Genomic DNA, 18,711 nt, shown 5'->3' on the forward strand with positions numbered 1-18,711 from the left:
GCTGTGACAGGAAGGAGTCACACAACCAACTTTCGCCTGAGACTTCAGTTATTGGTAGCATAACACTTACATGAAGCACAGAGTGCAAAACAGATACGCTAATTGTACTTTCCTAATTCTGCGAGAAAATCTAATGACTGTTACGGACGAGGAAAGAGAGAATACAAGTGTCTGTTACGTTATCATTGTTCTTAGACGATAAAGGGGGACATGAGCGTGATTTTGCCCTGCGTTGAACCACTACTGGATATTCTTTCTGTAAAATTAGCATTTGGAACACAGTTGGTGGCCCTTGCAAGTCTCCAATGATACAAACTGGATAGGCAGATCCGGCTACTTTAAAGACAGTCTTCTACTAAACAGTGATGCATTCGAATCAGACTCGTAGGTTCAGATGCCACCTGCCCAGTATTCCTACACAGGCTCCACAGATGATTTTCTAACTTACATAGCACAACATGGCTACGCTACACTATTCTACCACCCATAAGACCAATCATCATAAGCCTCAACATAGTCAAGCAAACATGAAATACTAATATGTTAAAGTACAGTTTCCCAACGTAAGCCTCATTACTAATGTTAGTTAGCTCACATAATGTGTACAGTGTTCATCAACCTAATGTGGTTTTATAAGAGGAATACCTGAGGATGTGATTAGTAGGAATTCAGGCAAGTATTTCTGGCTACATCTCATGGCTGCTATGTGAGAGGTCACGAAGGTAGTGTTTAACTAGTTCACCGAATCTTACATGTCAGGCCTATCTATGATGTCATTCCTGATCAACTTGAAACTTCAATCTCTAGAAGAATTATTTGGCGCTTTTTGTGAATATAATGATAATCTTGGTAAAGTTTAAACCTTGATTGTCCACAGTGTATATATCTAGTGTGTAGTGTGTAAACATCATTGGCAGGACGCAGACCTATTTGACTTATAAACAACCTATATACCCTTTCTTCGGCATAGTTGAGCCCATATTAATAGCAGGTAACTACAACCAGTATCTCAGTGGGGCGCTGAAAAACTCTTCACAGTTTCCAACCCGAAAAACTGAGACTTTTTTTTTCTTACCCGGCCGTAACTAACTAACCTGAACACGGTAATATGTAAATTGTAGGGTATGTCGACTTATCAAACCTAGCTAGTCTTCTGTCATTGCAATAAATCTGAGAAAATTAACCTTAAACAAACTGGCTGTAGAAACTGGTCAACCCTTGACTCAGAGCTTTCCCCCAAGAAACTCATCTTGTAACTCCAGCACAGTCTCTGAAAAATCTTCAGATCCAATTTAATTTCCGTAGCACTACCGCGAGGTACCTGCTGCCAAATAAAAGATTTGGAGGAGATACAAAAGACATGATTTTACCTGTGACAGGAACTCCCGCAGATAACCTAATTTCTTGTGAAGTGGACAAAACGAAATCTATTATCAGGTTAGGTTAGGTAAGATTCGTCAGGAAACAGAACAAGTGTTTCCTGACGCGGGTCTAAGTCATATCATGACGCACCACTGGAGCTTTTGGTCATCTGACCGAGGCCTTTCGCTGGCTTTGCTGTCCATCCCTTAAATAATTAAATTTAATTGTATCTATTATCAGTAAGAATAGGCTCAAAGATCTTATGTTCCGACTAGGATATTCAACGAGGACACAATTCTACCTACGTTGGCAGGTGATCGTCACCAACACTCGAGAAAAACCTGCCCTTGGTAACTTGTGTAATAATTTTTATTGTTATAAAGCGATAAACCCTTGAAGCACATTTCATTGCTAATAAAAAAAGTTTTGTAGTCAGAAAGACAGCCTTCGTGGCTAGTTTAAAGAACTGTCAAAGTTGTCGAAGGTGACAAAAAAAACAGAAATCCAGCGCTTCGAGTCACTGAACACAGGAAAATCTGTAATAAAGTCGGTAGAATTACCGACAATATGTAAAGTAAAAGGACACAAGTGCAACTAATGTGACATTTTATTGTGGCAACGTTTCCCTCTCCAGGAGCTTTATCAAGCCATTACAAACAATACATGGACACAGAGGGTATATATAGGCTCAGAGTGAGGTGCAATACTAGTGAGGTACCATTTCGATGTTCACTAGTGGTAGTAGTAGTAGTGACAAAAGTAATACAATATGGTAGAGCAATTAATTCGTACATGAGAAAAAGGATATAAAAGCTATTACTTGGGTAACATAAAAATAGGTTGGACAAATATAGACTGGAAAGAGGCAGCTTGTTTCAGTGTTCACTCCTTGTATGTGCTTCTGTAGTATAACATAGTCTCTCCTGTTATACTACACAAGCACATACAAGGAGTGAACACTGAAACAAGCTGCCTCTTTCCAGTCTATATTTGTCCAACCTATTTTTATGTTACCCAAGTAATAGCTTTTATATCCTTTTTCTCATGTACGAATTAATTGCTCTACCATATTGTATTACTTTTGTCACTACTACTACTACTACTACTACTACTACTACTACCACTAGTGAACATCGAAATGGTACCTCACTAGTATTGCACCTCACTCTGAGCCTATATATACCCTCTGTGTCCGTGTATTGTTTGTAATGGCTTGATAAAGCTCCTGGAGAGCGAAACGTTGCCACAATAAAATGTCACATTAGTTGCACTTGTGTCCTTTTACTTTACAGGAAAATCTGTTGGGTTGGAAAATGTCAGCCGGAGATTACTACGTGGTTTGCAAATCAGCTTGCAACACCACTTCCCTCTTTAACTCTACCTACTAGTATAAAGGGTCCTGACAAATTTATTTAAATTTATAAAATGAAGAGTCGGATGATGGTCAGCAACTACAGATAGGAGCCATTTCTCCTAGTCACAGGTACACTTTTTAAGACAATACTATCATAAATGTGAAATGTACAAGGCCAGTGTTCTCAAGGTTCCCCGCCTGGTCTAGTTTCGTGGACATTCATAAGACAGTTATTATAGTTCATAACAAGCAACCATCAGCAGCCTCACTCTGGTAGCACTCTCAGGGACATTACACCATCGCATATCCATTCTCAGTCTGACTCACTATTTGAACATGATCTTACAAGAAATAATTGAGTCAACTGGTCAGTTAAAAACACTGGGTCACATAGCTCCAAATTCACCCTAAATTAAATTGCTTAATCCTGTTAAGATTAATGTTGCTTAATATAAAACAATGCAGCAATAAAATCCCTGACTAGAACCAAGGTTTAAAATGAGCTAAGATAACTGAGCTTGTAAACTATACAGAAACTATATTCGTTAGTTTTAGAACTTTTTAATTAATAAAGAGGTAGAGGGAAGAAAGAGGGAAAGGAAGGGAGGGAAGAAAGAGGGAAAGGGAGGGAGGGAAGAAAGAGGGGAAGGGAGGGAGGGAAGAAAGAGGGAAAGGGAAGGAGGGCAAAAGGAGACAGCGAGGAGGTAAAAAGATCAAGCTAGTGTAATGTTTGTGTTTTAAAAGGTTATGTATTGCAGGTGATGGTGGAGGTGGAGCTGCAAGGAGGGTTGGTGGTGGCTGGTGTCACAGTGATGCACAGCGATCTGCTCTCTGCCCTCGTCTCTCTACAGCATCTTGTTACTTCTACAGGTACTTCATACGGCAACCATCTTTTATTGTCTGAACAGCCAGAGTAACATTCAGTGGGTTAGTAGTATCAGGCCCGACGTCAGCTTCCATCACGGTATTTTTGCTATATTTTACGATTAAAAACTACATAAATTATTTCTACTACACAAAATTATACGGGAGTCATTTTAGTATTCACAACTACACAAAATAGGTATTACTAAACATATTTTGTAAACTAATGTGTAAGTAAATAAGCAGCACAGATGTATAAATATATACGTGTTTTTGTATGTGTACATTATAGCTATACAGTTATTTGTCGTATGTGTATACATTATACTGTGGCGGGGGAGGAACTGGGCTGTTCAGAGGTATGGAGACAGCCAGGCGAGGCTGGTTTAAAATAACCTGTTTTTACCCGACTTAATTCCCTGTCATTGTTGGGTAATCATAGCAGGATAAATATTCCCACTCGCTATGATCAGCTGGCAAATAGCTTCATTAGAATTTTAAACCCAGTGAAATTAGAGCAGGTGAATTAATCGCATCTCCCAAATGTCCTTTTAAACAGAGAATTCTAAACCTTATTTTGCTTTGAGTTAAAGCCCATTTTAACTCTGATGTTTTATTTTTCATTTTCAAGGCGATATAAGCCGTACGCGAACCTGCCTCAAGAGTTATACTCGCAGCCGTAGGTGTCTCAAAGCCCCTGTCCAATCAATTAAGGTTCGATATCGTCTCAAGTCCTGAGCAATTTGATATGGCAAACATAATTTTTTGCAGCAATTGACAGTCGCATCATCAACGTGGCGTCGGGAGCAGGAACCGGCAACCTGGGTGATGGAAATTAAAAACTTGTCCTTTTTTAAATTTCAAAATGTATATTTTAATATGGTGAGCAGTTCGTATGAGAGTTAAAGCAAGGAAATGACCATAGTCACTTAAATAATAGCGGAAACTAGAGCAGAGCAGATAAATTAGTTATTGTGTTTTTTTCTGTTAGTAATTTTTCTACATAGCATTGTGTAGCTGCCCTGATTTACAACACACTTTCCAAGGTTAGAACATTTTATTTTATTAATATTTTTAGGCACCGCATAGCACAGATATTTTTTTCTCGGTCAACACTGATTTCTTACTCTTTGCAACAAATTTTCCCATATACATTATTTTGGTTTTGGGTAAATTTGTATATGTTAGAGTCGTCTATTAGCACAAATTAACCAATTATACCACACCATAAAATCAATAAATGCAATATTACATAGATGCGATTGAAAAGATTTGAAGCGTAAACAGAAAACAGATCCACCGAGAGGAGAGCAAAATACACTGTCAAATAACGTTTTCATTATATAATAATAATAATAATAATATCTATTTCTACAGGTACAAGTACATGGTATACAGTCCTAGCTGACATCAATAACATACTACTATATAGAAAGCCGCTTGTTATGCTGAGCATTTCGGGCAAATTAGGTCAGTGTCCCAGGATGCGACCCACACCAGTGGACTAACACCCAGGTACCTAGTGTACTTATGGGTGAACATAGACAACAGGTGTAAAGAAACACCCAATGTTTCTACCCTGGCTGGGAATCGAACCTAGACCCTCGCCATGTGAAGCGAGAGCTTTAGCCACCAGAGCCCCCTAACGTCGGACAGGAGGATGGGCTGACTCCTTACACAACTATTACTTGTACGATATATTGAAGCTTATTTCCTGAACATTGTGAATGACATAAAGCAAATCTCACAAGGATGGACAGAAGACGGGACGAACAACACTTGGGAGACAGAGACATAAATCCTGCATTAAACAGCATAAATATGATAGGACGCGACCATTGAGTGTATATTCAACACTATATGATTAAAGTGAATTACTTGGATGGTTGGCAGGGTTTATAATGGGCTTAAAGCGTATCGATTACACGAGGATCACTCAGGTTACATGTCACCTGTTCACCACCAGTCAATAACATTTTAATCCCTAAAGGAGGTATTAAACTCTTAGCATATATACATAAAGATACACACCTCCCGGTGTAATGTATATTAAGTTATTATTTACCTCAGATACATGAAAATTGTGATAAATTTTACTATTAAGAGTACAGGTGAAGAATAAAGTAATAAAAGTTTATGGTAACCAATTAGATAAACATTTACAATTTATTTTTTTAGAAGTGTTTATGTTGATTTCAGCTGATATATACTGACTGTGTAAGTTCATACTCTAGGAATTACATATATTATTATTATTATTATTAAAATCAAGGGAGAAGCGCTAAACCCGGAGGATTATACAGCGCCTGGGGGGATGTGGGAGGCATTCAGGCTTAATTCGGGGAACTGGAGCACAGATCCAATTCCCTAAATCAAGAGCCCCTCACCAACATCAAGGAACCTGTCTAGGAATTACAGTATTCTTGATATTACTGTACAGGTGGAATGCATCCTTGTTGACCAGCGTGCAATCTATAGGGTTTAACCTTTACAAACTAAAATAATGATGCAAACACTCACACAGTAATGGTGGTGGTGGCAGATCAAGGCATCACCACACATCGATGGTGGTGGTAGGTCGAGGCACCATATTGATGATGATGGAGGCGAACCTAAGCATTACGCACTATGGTAAGTGGCGGTGGTGGCAGGCCGAGGCATCACTACACTGTGATGATGGTGGTGGCAAGCAGAGGCATTACCAGACATTGATGGTGATGGTGACATGCCTAGGTATTGTCACAATGATATCAGTGGTGATGGTGTCAAGGCCAGGCATCACTACAGTGACGGAATAAACGATCGCAATATACTACACTTGTCTCTCTCCAATAACATGACGTCTTTATACTTGCTAGAAATGCACCACAATCGTTATTATTGTATGCGAAGTACACTGGGATGTGGGGAGTCGAATTTCCAGATAGATTGTAACGCATTTTAGAAATCAGAAACAACAACGAATGAAGATACGGACACAGTTACAATGTTTGTGATTGTGGTCAGTTGTGGTGAATGGTTTGTTCTTCAACACTTGTCCAACCTTTGGACGAAGACCTACTTCGACTAGTGGATGGTACCACTATGACCCCACCTCCTCCTGCTTCACCTCACCTCACTACAGTATATAATCCACGTCTACGGCCCTATGCTGTACATTCTACAAGATTGATGGACTGAACACATCGGCTCCAGGCTGAGGGACTGATTGCCTCAAACTCCTCCTCTCCTTACGCCTTTCTACTTTGTATTGGACTGATGAAGCCACTGTGTGGCGAAACGTTTCCTGAATAAAGATTCCCATATGTTGCATAAGTGTCTCAATCATCAACATTGTGGTCAGTATTGTGTGTAACTGCTGTGAAAATAGTGGCCGACTTTAGTATATGCCCTTGGATTTCCTTATCTGAAAAAACAGCAGCATAACTTTCTCTATCTGGGGGTCTGAAACTGTTCACCAGTAGCGTGGGAATGTGACTGAGTGTTCAAGGAAAAGAGAGAGAGAGAGAGCCTGAGTTCATAGAAGACGTGAACCCTCATGTATCGAAGAGGGAAGAAACACTGAACCCTGGGAAGTTCCCAAGGAGGGAGGTAAAAAGCTTTACACGAGGTTGACAAAGGGAGTAAATAGAGATGTTACCAGAATTCGAACGCAGGGATTATCTCGTGGTTGATAAAGACACAAAAGCAGCTATACCACGGGCGGAGTTAGAACCCGCGATCAACCTTACAACTGAATTTTATTGACATCTGTGACGATCGTGAAGGTCATGGAAGCAAACAAAATAACGAAGGCAGTGAGTGGGCTTTGCGCTGATCCTGCAAAGACTCTAAGCTAGGTTTAGGAAAGATAAAAAAAAAATCCCCTAGTTATAAACATAATAATGCTTAATGATGAATGGCCCTCATTAAGTTTAGTAGGAGTAGCTGAGGAATATATTTTGTTTTTGTAGTCTAGCTTAGAAAAGATCATTGAATGAAGTCAAAGAAGGGTTGATTTGTCTATCAATTCACCAAGAGAAATGGGCTAGAGTTTTAAGCAGGTTCGGCCGATTAAGATAAGTGGCTTTCAGGGAGGTGATGTGTGACTTCCATGACATTTGAGAACGGGAAAGCCAAACAATTTATTCGTATCTTGTACTGGAACAGGTATCATATAGATATAAAATAGGCTATAAGATGATAGGGCATCGTGCGAAAATTATCGTTTAGCACCACCCCTAAACATAATAATAATTATAGATTAGAAAAGACAGCAGTGACTAAATGAAAAAAAAAAAAAGATTGGCCACGAAGTTACATATCAAGGTCAAAGTAAGTGGCAGAATGGTCCCGTTCTAAACTATATTGATGAAGGGAAAGTGTTTCGAGTTTCTAAGTACCACACGAGTTGGTTGATAATCAAGCATTTTCAGCGCTGGTACGAGCATGGGTCTATAATGAGAAGTATCTATGTCCACAGTACATACTTAGCTTTTAAAAAGGGAGAAACACTTGTTTTCCACTAAAAGGGGTATAGCTCTTTTGGGCCAAATCCGAGTGAAAAGGTGTAAGAGGAAGAATGGTGCTGTAGGGTGTGTTGAAGCCCATGAACATGGATGTCATCAGGCCCAACTGCTATTGGTTGCCACTAACTAAGCGTTGATTCAGATCTGAGGAGCGAGAATGGAACCTTGTAACGTTCTAGTTGGATGGATTCCCGCTCAATTAGGAAACTAATGAAGTGATGCCCAATCGCTTTCGCAACAGTAAGAATGGAGTCAGAGGTCTAGTGACTACTTTCCTGCTAAGTTTAGTATTTTTTTTTTTCAGATTGACCACACTGAGGTAGTTGCATTTATAGTGCACAAATAAGCATACCAACAAGTGTATTTAAATTAGTTTAGCTATCAGGACGTGAATGCTCTCTCGCTTGTTTGTAACCTAGGAACCTAACATTACTGCGACGATAGCGGTTTCATACAACTGGTTGTTAATGAACTCAAGGAAGGTTCCTTGATGTTGGTGAGGGGCTCTTGATTTAGGGAATTGGATCTGTGCTCCAGTTCCCCGAATTAAGCCTAAATGCCTTCCACATCCCCCCCCCCCAGGCGCTGTATAATCCTCCGGGTTTAGCGCTTCCCCCTTGATTATAATAATAATAATAATATATAATGTTAACCTGATGTCCAGGTAATGGCTAACATGTTACAGAGAAGAGTTGTAACAACTTGCCTGTAGAAAAGGTATCAGGAAGGATACCTGGGAAGAGGTTACATTGTGTAATGCATAAAGCATCGATCTGCACACTTAGAATACAACTGGAATCTGCAAGGTAGTCGGGTGTCAGAACAGCAGTAATGATTAAGGGGAAATTATCACTGTCATGGAGCTAATATATTACTATTCAGTCGAACACTTTGGACGAGGAGCAGGGAATGATTTATATATAAGGGCCCTGGTAGGTTTAGCGCTTCCTTTTGATTATGATTATACGTAAGAGAAAGTGTGGGTTCGAGGCTCTAGATGTGTTCGAATATCATTGTCCAAAGTATGAAAATAAGTTTATTTAAATACAGGTGGTATACATAAATACAGTTAAACGAATTATCATACATAGTAACACATGTATAGATTACCTACGATAACTCAAAAAATGTCTGATTTATTTCCATTGGGGTGAAAGCCAAGGGGACAAAGTGAAGAAGGAACAACGAAGCATCAATGTGTCATTCTTTGAGGAAAATGCTTTTACAGGGTAATTATTTCATATTGGTTTAGCGCTTCCTTTTAATAATAATAATAATTATTTTTATATTAAATCTTTATGCAGGTTTAGTGTCCTACGCTGATATAGACGTTCCCAGCCTCCTGGCTCGTGCTGCATAACTTGACCTCCACTAACTACCTCCAAAGTCTTCTTTCTAAATAGTAAGTTCCAAGACCTTTATGAATTAAATTTTGTTTATTAATTTTGATCCATGCCTTTAAATTTACTCCCAGTGTGAAGAGTGGCATTGTTTATAATGTTATATCCTGTGACAATGTGTAAAATAAATCACTATTTTGGGCTTAATTTACTCTCACCCATTTTTTACACTTACTTCGCTATTAGTTTCCACATATCTTTCAAAGTTTATTCTCTATAAGGATTACAATGCTGAGTTTACAGAATTTGGTTATTGTGTGGTTTACATGTAGTAAAATAATTACAGAGTGTACCACTAGAACACCTAGCATGGCTAGGCATTTCGGGCAGACTTACATTAAATCTTAAGTTTAAAATATTACAAAATTATGAGGTAAGTTGGTATTTTGGCCAAGTGACTAAATACTAGTTGTGAGTTTAGCAATGTGAATGCTTTTGTTTTGGCACTATACATAGTTTCAGTATTGGAGTATCACAGGCCAACTTATGACTAGTTAAGATTCATTATTTTGAGATTGAGATTGATATTTCTGTTTATGGTCAAATGGGTGAGTGAGTGTAAGTGTGAACCACCAGGTGGTATTCGTATTATTAGTTGACAGGGTGTATCAGGGAGATAAGATGTTTTCTGATGGTAGTTTTGAAGGTGATGAATGTGTGTGCAGTTTTAGAATTTTCAGGTAGGGTGTTCCAGATTTTAGGGCCATGTATAGGAGTGAAGCTGATTCATTACCTCTGTAACTTGCCATGATTAGTGACCAGATCTACCTGGAGTTCATTACCTTTGTAACTAGTTCAGCTATCATAACTTTGGGGTCCAGTCACTGGATCCATTATGTACCTTTGTAATCTTTTGACTACCGCCCACAGGATGGGTATGGGGTGCATAAAGATATTAAACTAAAGTGTGTGTGTGTGTGTGTGTGTGTGTGTGTGTGTGTGTGTGTGTGTGTGTGTGTGTGTGTGTGTGTGTGTGTGTGTGTGTGTGTGTGTGTGTGTGTGTGTGTGTGTGTGTGACTCAACAATCAATATTTGCACCAATAACTCATTACAGTTGTGACCGGGTGTGGAAGTGTGAATTGCTCATTACTCTATAATTTGTTCATGATTGTAGCCAAAGTATAAACGTAAGTAACCATTCTACAGAATTCATTACCTTTGTAACTTGTGAGCTCATTACCTTTGTACCTAGTTCAGCTATCAAAACTTTGGGGGCCCAGTCCCTGGACCCATTACGTACCTCTGTAATCTGTAAATACCTTTGTAACTTGTCATGATTGTGACCAGACTTACCTGGAGTTCATTACCTTTGTAAATTGTGAGTTCATTACCTTTGTAAATTGTGAGTTCATTACCTTTGTAAATTGTGAGTTCATTACCTCTGTAACTTGCTCAGCTATCAAAACTTTGGAGTCCAGTCCCTGGACCAATTATGTACCTCTGTAATCTTTTGACTACCGCCCACAGGATGGGTATGGGGTGCATAATAAACATATTAAACTAAAAATCACATCAACCCAAAACTTAGAATACTAATGAATCTTACAGAATGGTAATGTATCTTAAAAAAAAAAATTGCATTTGTTATCTTGTACACTGGCAAAAGCAACCAACATTGGTGATAAATATGGGAGTTTAACTAAAGGAAAGAGTATGAGGTTTAATTACACTATGACATAATCCTTTATCTAATATTTAATTAGATGTATTTCATTTGCTGTGCAGTCCATATTTCATAACCTATCTCTGTGCCTCAGTGCACATGATTTGAATAGTACAGATTGTGGCACAAGTCGATAAAGTTAAATAGCACTTTTTTTCAAATTTTCAAAATCCCCCCCCCAAAAAAAAAGCAAATTGGAGCCTACACAACCTATACAGATGTGACAGAGTGAACAGGCAAAAGGGGAGGGTTGGCCTGTACATTGCAGAGTCACTTGTTTGCACAGAACTGCTTAATGCCACAAATGATGTAGTGGAAGTTTTAGCAGTAAAGGTCGAGAACCAAAACCTAGTCATTGTGGTAGTCTACAAGCCTCCGGATGCAACATCCCAGCAATTCCAGGAACAGCTGTTAAAAATTGACCACTGTCTGGAAAATCTTCCAGCTCCTGCACCCAACATCTTGCTCCTGGGGGATTTCAACTTAAGGCACTATGCTATGCATAGTATAAGTGGCTTTGGCATGCTGCTCTTATCTGTATTTTTTTGTACCTCTATATGTATGCTCAAATTGTAAATAAATAAATAAATAAATAAATAAATATAGCAAATAATATTGTTGCAGTAATAACACCAGGAGGCAGCTCTGATGAAAACTCACACTCACACGCGCTTTTAAATCTCTGCACAAAATTCAATTTAAACCAACAAATAATAGAGCCTACTAGACTGGAGAATACACTAGACCTCATCTTCACTAACAATGATGATCTGATAAGAAATGTCACCATATCAAAAACAATATACTCAGATCACAACATAATTGAGGTTCAGACATGTATGCGTGGAGCCCCAGACCGACATAATGAGACTAGTCACGAGGGAGCATTCACCAAATTAAACTTCAATAACAAAAACAAAGTGGGACCAAGTAAACCAAGTCCTAACCGATATAAGCTGGGAAGATATACTAAGCAACACAGACCCCAACTTATGCCTAGAACAGATTAACTTGGTGGCACTCGATGTATGCACAAGGCTTATTCCTCTAAGAAAAAGGAGGAGTAGATGTAAAATAGAAAGAGACAGGCGCTCCCTTTACAGGCGACAGAAAAGAAGAACAGAGCGGCTAAAAGAGGTCAATATATCTGAAATGCGTAGGGAGACACTGGTCAGAGAAATAGCAAGCATCGAACTTAAGCTAAAGGAATCTTATAGGAGTCAGGAATCGCGGGAAGAACTAAAAGCCATAAATGAAATCGAAAGAAACCCAAAGTATTTCTTCTCCTATGCCAAATCAAAGTCGAGAACAACGTCCAGTATTGGGCCCCTACTTAAACAAGATGGGTCCTACACAGATGACAGCAAGGAAATGAGTGAGCTACTCAAGTCCCAATATAACTCAGTTTTTAGCAAGCCGCTAACCAGACTGAGAGTCGAAGATCAAAATGAATTTTTTATGAGAGAGCCACAAAATTTGATTAACACAAGTCTATCCGATGTTATCCTGACGCCAAATGACTTTGAACAGGCGATAAATGACATGCCCCAGGGCCAGACTCATGGAACTCCGTGTTCATCAAGAACTGCAAGAAGCCCCTATCACGAGCCTTTTCTATCCTATGGAGAGGGAGCATGGACACGGGGGTCGTCCCACAATTACTAAAAACAACAGACATAGCCCCACTCCACAAAGGGGGCAGTAAAACAACAGCAAAGAACTACAGACCAATAGCACTAACATCCCATATCATAAAAATCTTTGAAAGGGTCCTAAGAAGCAAGATCACCACCCATCTAGAAACCCATCAGTTACACAACCCAGGGCAACATGGGTTTAGAACAGGTCGCTCCTGTCTGTCTCAACTATTGGATCACTATGACAAGGCCCTAAATGCACTAGAAGACAAAAAGAATGCAGATGTAATATATACAGACTTTGCAAAAGCCTTCGACAAGTGTGACCATGGCGTAATAGCGCACAAAATGCGTGCTAAAGGAATAACAGGAAAAGTCGGTCGATGGATCTATAATTTCCTCACTAACAGAACACAGAGAGTAGTCGTCAACAGAGTAAAGTCCGAGGCAGCTACGGTGAAAAGCTCTGTTCCACAAGGCACAGTACTTGCTCCCATCTTGTTCCTCATCCTCATATCCGACATAGACAAGGATGTCAGCCACAGCACCATGTCTTCCTTTGCAGATGACACCCGAATCAGCATGACAGTGTCTTCCATTGCAGACACTGCAAGGCTCCAGGCGGACATCAACCAAATCTTTAAGTGGGCTGCAGAAAACAATATGAAGTTCAACGATGAGAAATTTCAATTACTCAGATATGGTAAACACGAGGAAATTGAATCTTCATCAGAGTACAAAACAAATTCTGGCCACAAAATAGAGCGAAACACCAAGGTCAAAGACCTGGGAGTGATCATGTCGGAGGATCTCACCTTCAAGGACCATAACATTGTATCAATCGCATCTGCTAGAAAAATGACAGGATGGATAATGAGAACCTTCAAAACTAGGGAGGCCAAGCCCATGATGACTCTCTTCAGGTCACTTGTTCTATCTAGGCTGGAATATTGCTGCACACTAACAGCACCTTTCAAGGCAGGTGAAATTGCTGACCTAGAAAATGTACAGAGAACCTTCATGGCACGCATAACGGAGATAAAACACCTCAATTACTGGGAGCGCTTGAGGTTCCTAAAACTGTATTCCCTGGAATGCAGGTGGGAGAGATACATGATTATATACACCTGGAAAATCCTAGAGGGACTAGTACCGAACTTGCACACGAAAATCACTCACTACGAAAGCAAAAGACTTGGCAGACGATGCAACATCCCCCCAATGAAAAGCAGGGGTGTCACTAGCATGTTAAGAGACCATACAATAAGTGTCAGGGGCCCGAGACTGTTCAACTGCCTCCCAGCATACATAAGGGGGATTACCAACAGACCCCTGGCAGTCTTCAAGCTGGCACTGGACAAGCACCTAAAGTCGGTTCCTGACCAGCCGGGCTGTGGCTCATACGTTGGTTTGCGTGCAGCCAGCAGCAACAGACCATACCCCCGGCCGGGATTGAACCTGCGGTCATAGAGTCTCAAAACTCAAGCCCGTCGCATTAGCAGCAACAGCCTGGTTGATCAGGCTCTGATCCACCAGGAGGCCTGGTCACAGACCGGGCCGCGGGGGCGTTGACCCCCGGAAAACTCTCCAGGTAAACTCCAGGTAAACAAAAGTCAGTTCAAACTTTTCTCTTTGTAGGACTGACCAGTTTTTAAGAATACTTTATGTAGCCTTAGTGTACATAACATTAAATTTTTAAATAATGGTCTTGAGGACATGTTATAGCCTGACATTTCCACTTACCTTCCCTTCTCTTTGCAAACATATCAGCAATTACAATTTTCCCACTGGTGGAAGTAGGTAGTACTGTTTTTGCAATACAGCTTTAAGCTTTCTTCATCCATACTGTCCAGCCACAACTCACCAAGAGGCATCAAAAAAAAAAATCTTTTCACCATTGGCTTTTGGGTGTCCTCTTACACACTAAAATATCTCCTCGTATGCAGGACATTATTGTACTGTAATTTATTTATTTTTAGTGGGTGTCATAATTTGTTTTTCTTAATGCATTATTTCCTTCCTGTGGAACAGCACATGCTTAAAGAGCTGTTCTACAGTACTATCTTCATTGTGCCTTTCACTCTTATCACCATTAAGGTACAGTATTTGCATGATACTCTTAAAGTTACTACAGCATTGTTTTAGAAAGAACTGTAAGATATATCGTAATTTCTAATACAATTTTTGTTTACAGTGTGCCTTAACCGAAAAAGCTTACCAGTACTTGAAGCATCCAACTTGTAAAATGGGTGCGAAGTTCAGGAACATCTTGGCAACCGATTTCCCTCAAGTTAGCAATTGAACTTCTGTTTTTATTATCAAATTTTTCTTAATCTTTTTAATGGATGTGTTTTCCATATACACTAGGTAACAGGTCCCTCATTGTTATCTGCCTCTTCCTTTTCTCTCTCGTGTTATATTTCTTTTCCTGTTGTCTCAGCAATAATTTCATTTTGCTGTATTTACAGACAATTTGATGATATTATAAAGATATTATTGGATAAAAAAGAAATTGCTCCTTTTTTTAAGATATGCATATACTGTAATATTAACATATTTTCTTTGTAATTAGCAGCACCCAGTATAGTACCAATATTTAAATGTATCAATGCAAAGCTGTATCAGCATTAAATTACAGCCATAATTAGTAAAGAAATTAGCCTTTATTACCACTAAGCAGTGCTTAATGACCCACTTGTGTTATGCATTTTTATGTATCTTACAATAATAATATCACTTTTACCAGATTTTCATGTTAGCCTTATGCATACTCATACACATATGCCTCTCTTATCATTAAAGATTATAGAGTCAGCACTGAAACTTGTTTTTTTATATTATGAAAGTTAATGTATGTTTATATCTAAATATTGAACCTTAAATAAAATGCAGTATCTATCAGAGTCAGATGAGAATGTGTTAATAATATTTGCTTGCTTAGATGCAGATGCCAAACTTCTGCTGTATACTCTGTGTGGCTTACTGTATGCTTTGACCAGCCATTTAAGCAATTCACCATCCTTATATTTCAAGGCCATTATGAAGCTTGGCTGTGTAGCAAATGAATCTCTCACTAATACACTTATGTGATCTTCTAGTGAGAATATTTTGTCATGGTCCATCCCTCCCATTAGTTTGGTTATTAGTTGAATTGATCCATCACAGACCCTTTATTCCAACTTGATACATATTGTACATACATTCATAAGGCCTATGCCAAATGCAAACTTATTTTGGCTATATTTTTTTTTGGCTCAGAGAAAGCAGGTGATATCTTGTCCCAAGGTGTGGATGATTTTTGCCATGGCTTGTGCTACCACTGGCAGATAGATAGGTCACATCAAACTGCTTAAACTTGTGTCTCTAAGTGGGATCCAAATGGCAGAGCAAAACATTGACCCAATAAAGGCTCATTACACAAAGTGTCTTCATCAGTTGTCTCCAAAACAAGTTTAATAATTTTGTCGCAGTGCCCTGTTGTTTCCTAATCCTCACAAGACTCCTTTCAAGGATTGACTAAAAGAAAAAGAGCCATTAGAAAAGAATAAAAAAGTGTAGTAGGGCATTTACTGAGTTTTCAGTGGTCTTAAAAGACAAGCAGGTAGGCAACTCTCTTATTCCCAGGACACAATGGGAATGCTTTGTGAATACAATATGTATGATTTTTATTTCTTTATGCAGTACAAATAATGTAGTTTACATGTAATAAAACATTGATAGGCACAAAAGAAAGCCATTAGTAGGCAATGCATTTTGGGGAAACTAATCCTAATGTATAAATATTACTGAGATTTAGACAGATTATTAAGCAGAAATGGAGACAAGTTGCCCCACCCTATTGAGCAAGGCCTTTAACAGAGAGTTTTAAGGAGCTATGGAGTTATTTTTTGGGGTCATACTCTGTTGATAACAACACTAGGCAGTTAAGAGAGATGAATATGTCTGTAAAAAAATATATATATACAATACTGTACTGTATTTACCTGTGTATATATTGTATTTACCTCGGTTTTAGGTGTTAGAATTTTATTTTTTGTGACTAGAACTTTTGAATGTTGAACTTTTCATCAAAATATTTGTTTATACGATAAATCTAATTGTTCTGTCCTTAGCAGTGTATTATCTGATCAGTGAATTAACAGATAACATTTTCTTTTGTAAACTTGGTATGAGTTAGGTGGTGGTATTTTTTAATTCATCAGGAAAAAGGATAAGTATTTCTTGACATGGGTGTGTTGCTAGTATTTTTCAAACCCGTACTAAATTTTCCCTTTTAATTTGTCAGGTCCTAACCTTTTTTTTTTACCTCATCCCTCATTATTATTTTTGCTCCTAGATAATTAGGTTCAAATATGAAGTTATCCAGCAGCACTATGCCTTTTGAACATTTGCAGATGGAGGGCTTATTGTATATATTATACAAGGGTAAATTAAAAAATAAAATTGATCAGAAAAATCAGATATGTTAGAGCATGGTGACAAGAGGCAAAAATATATCAAATAGAACTGGTTCAAGTACTATTTTCTTGGGAATAAGTATGCATGGTCAATGATTGAAAATTTAATTTTTGTTTTTTTTCACAAGATTTGATTACTTGTATTTTTTTTTTTGGGGGGGGGAGAGGGGAGGAGGAGGAGGGGGTAAGAAAGGTTACATAATCTTTATCATTAATGAAATGCTATGTTGAAATAAAATATAAAAAAATCCATTTTACATGGCATCTGATAAAATTACATTCCAGTCAATTAAGTGACTTGTGGCATGTTTCTATTCTGTATGGCAGGCACTATATATAACTCCTATGGGTTTGGCATTTCCCTATAAATATAATAATAATACTTTGTGTGGCATTGTTGATTATTATTGTAATCACAGGGAAGCACTAAACCCACATGGGATTATGCAGCATGTTATGTATACCAGCATACAGTAGCTGATCTGAGGTAATTGTATACATTACAATTTTCATACATACCTTTTTTGTTAAATAAATCACTGTTATGACATCTGATGTTCATCTGGCTGGTATTCTAATTAGGAAGTCAATGGGTTGTTTGTATTTTGATAAAATAAGGTTTACTTGCTAATATTTACAGTAAATATACCCGATAAACTATATGTATATTGTGTTAAATAAATTGTATTATATAAATTGTATTATATAAATTATAAGTTGAATTAAAGTAATAATAAATTATAATCATAGTACTCCTGCCCTGGGAGGCAAAGGGGTGCTGTATATGCCCCTTTCCCTACACCTCCATCAGTAGGTAGCAGGGTAGTGATGTGTCTGGACAGTCAGTGTTGAAATGAAGTGAGTAACCCAAACCCTACCCTCTCATTTGTACCAGTTGGTGACATTTTGATTGAGGTCGACCTCTTCTCCATTGTGTTGACTGAGTTCCAAAACACTGTTTAGGATTCTTATTAATTTTGATGTCAGGATTAACCCTTAAACTGTCCAAACGTAGATCTGTGTTCACTCGCGTAGCACTCTGAACGTAGATCTACGTTTTATTTTACATTTGAAGGCACGTAAAATAAAACGTAAATCTACGTTGGAAGTGCTACACGAGTGAACGTAGATCTACGTTTGGACAGTTTAAGGGTTAAGATAGCCATTCATTAGTGTTTTACAGTATTATTAAAATAGATATTGATTACTGTCATTAGTCCTAAACTTTTAAATTAACTGGCTTGAATAAAATTTTAATTAAAACTAATTGATTTTTATTTTACTGATGTTTGTATTGGTGTTTTCTATATCATACACCTATTAAGGTAAATAATACAACACCTCTTGCATTAGATAGCACTTGAGCAGTAGTGGGCAATCAGTATCCAAGGAATGGAGGGGTAGCTCTCATTCCTTGGATCAAGAGTCCTTTACCACAGTTGGCATTATTTAAATGTTTATACTAC

At 38.4% G+C, this 18,711-nt stretch overlaps 1 protein-coding gene across 4 annotated transcripts in view; it reads left to right on the top strand.

Moving 5' to 3' along the window:
• The window catches only part of LOC128684583 (uncharacterized), a 93,663-nt gene extending 75,155 nt beyond the window's left edge, over positions 1–18,508 (top strand). For all 4 annotated transcript variants that reach the window (XM_070095537.1, XM_070095523.1, XM_070095541.1 and 1 more), the window contains exons 4-6: positions 3,475–3,586; positions 9,393–9,490; positions 14,983–18,508. In XM_070095537.1, the coding sequence (XP_069951638.1) occupies positions 3,475–3,586; positions 9,393–9,448 (168 nt within the window). In that variant the 3' untranslated portion in view covers positions 9,449–9,490; positions 14,983–18,508. The remainder of the gene's footprint in view (positions 1–3,474; positions 3,587–9,392; positions 9,491–14,982) is intronic.
• The last annotated feature ends 203 nt before the right edge of the window (positions 18,509–18,711 follow it).

This window comes from Cherax quadricarinatus, chromosome 4 (assembly GCF_038502225.1).
Source record: "Cherax quadricarinatus isolate ZL_2023a chromosome 4, ASM3850222v1, whole genome shotgun sequence".
Classification (NCBI taxonomy): domain Eukaryota; kingdom Metazoa; phylum Arthropoda; class Malacostraca; order Decapoda; family Parastacidae; genus Cherax; species Cherax quadricarinatus.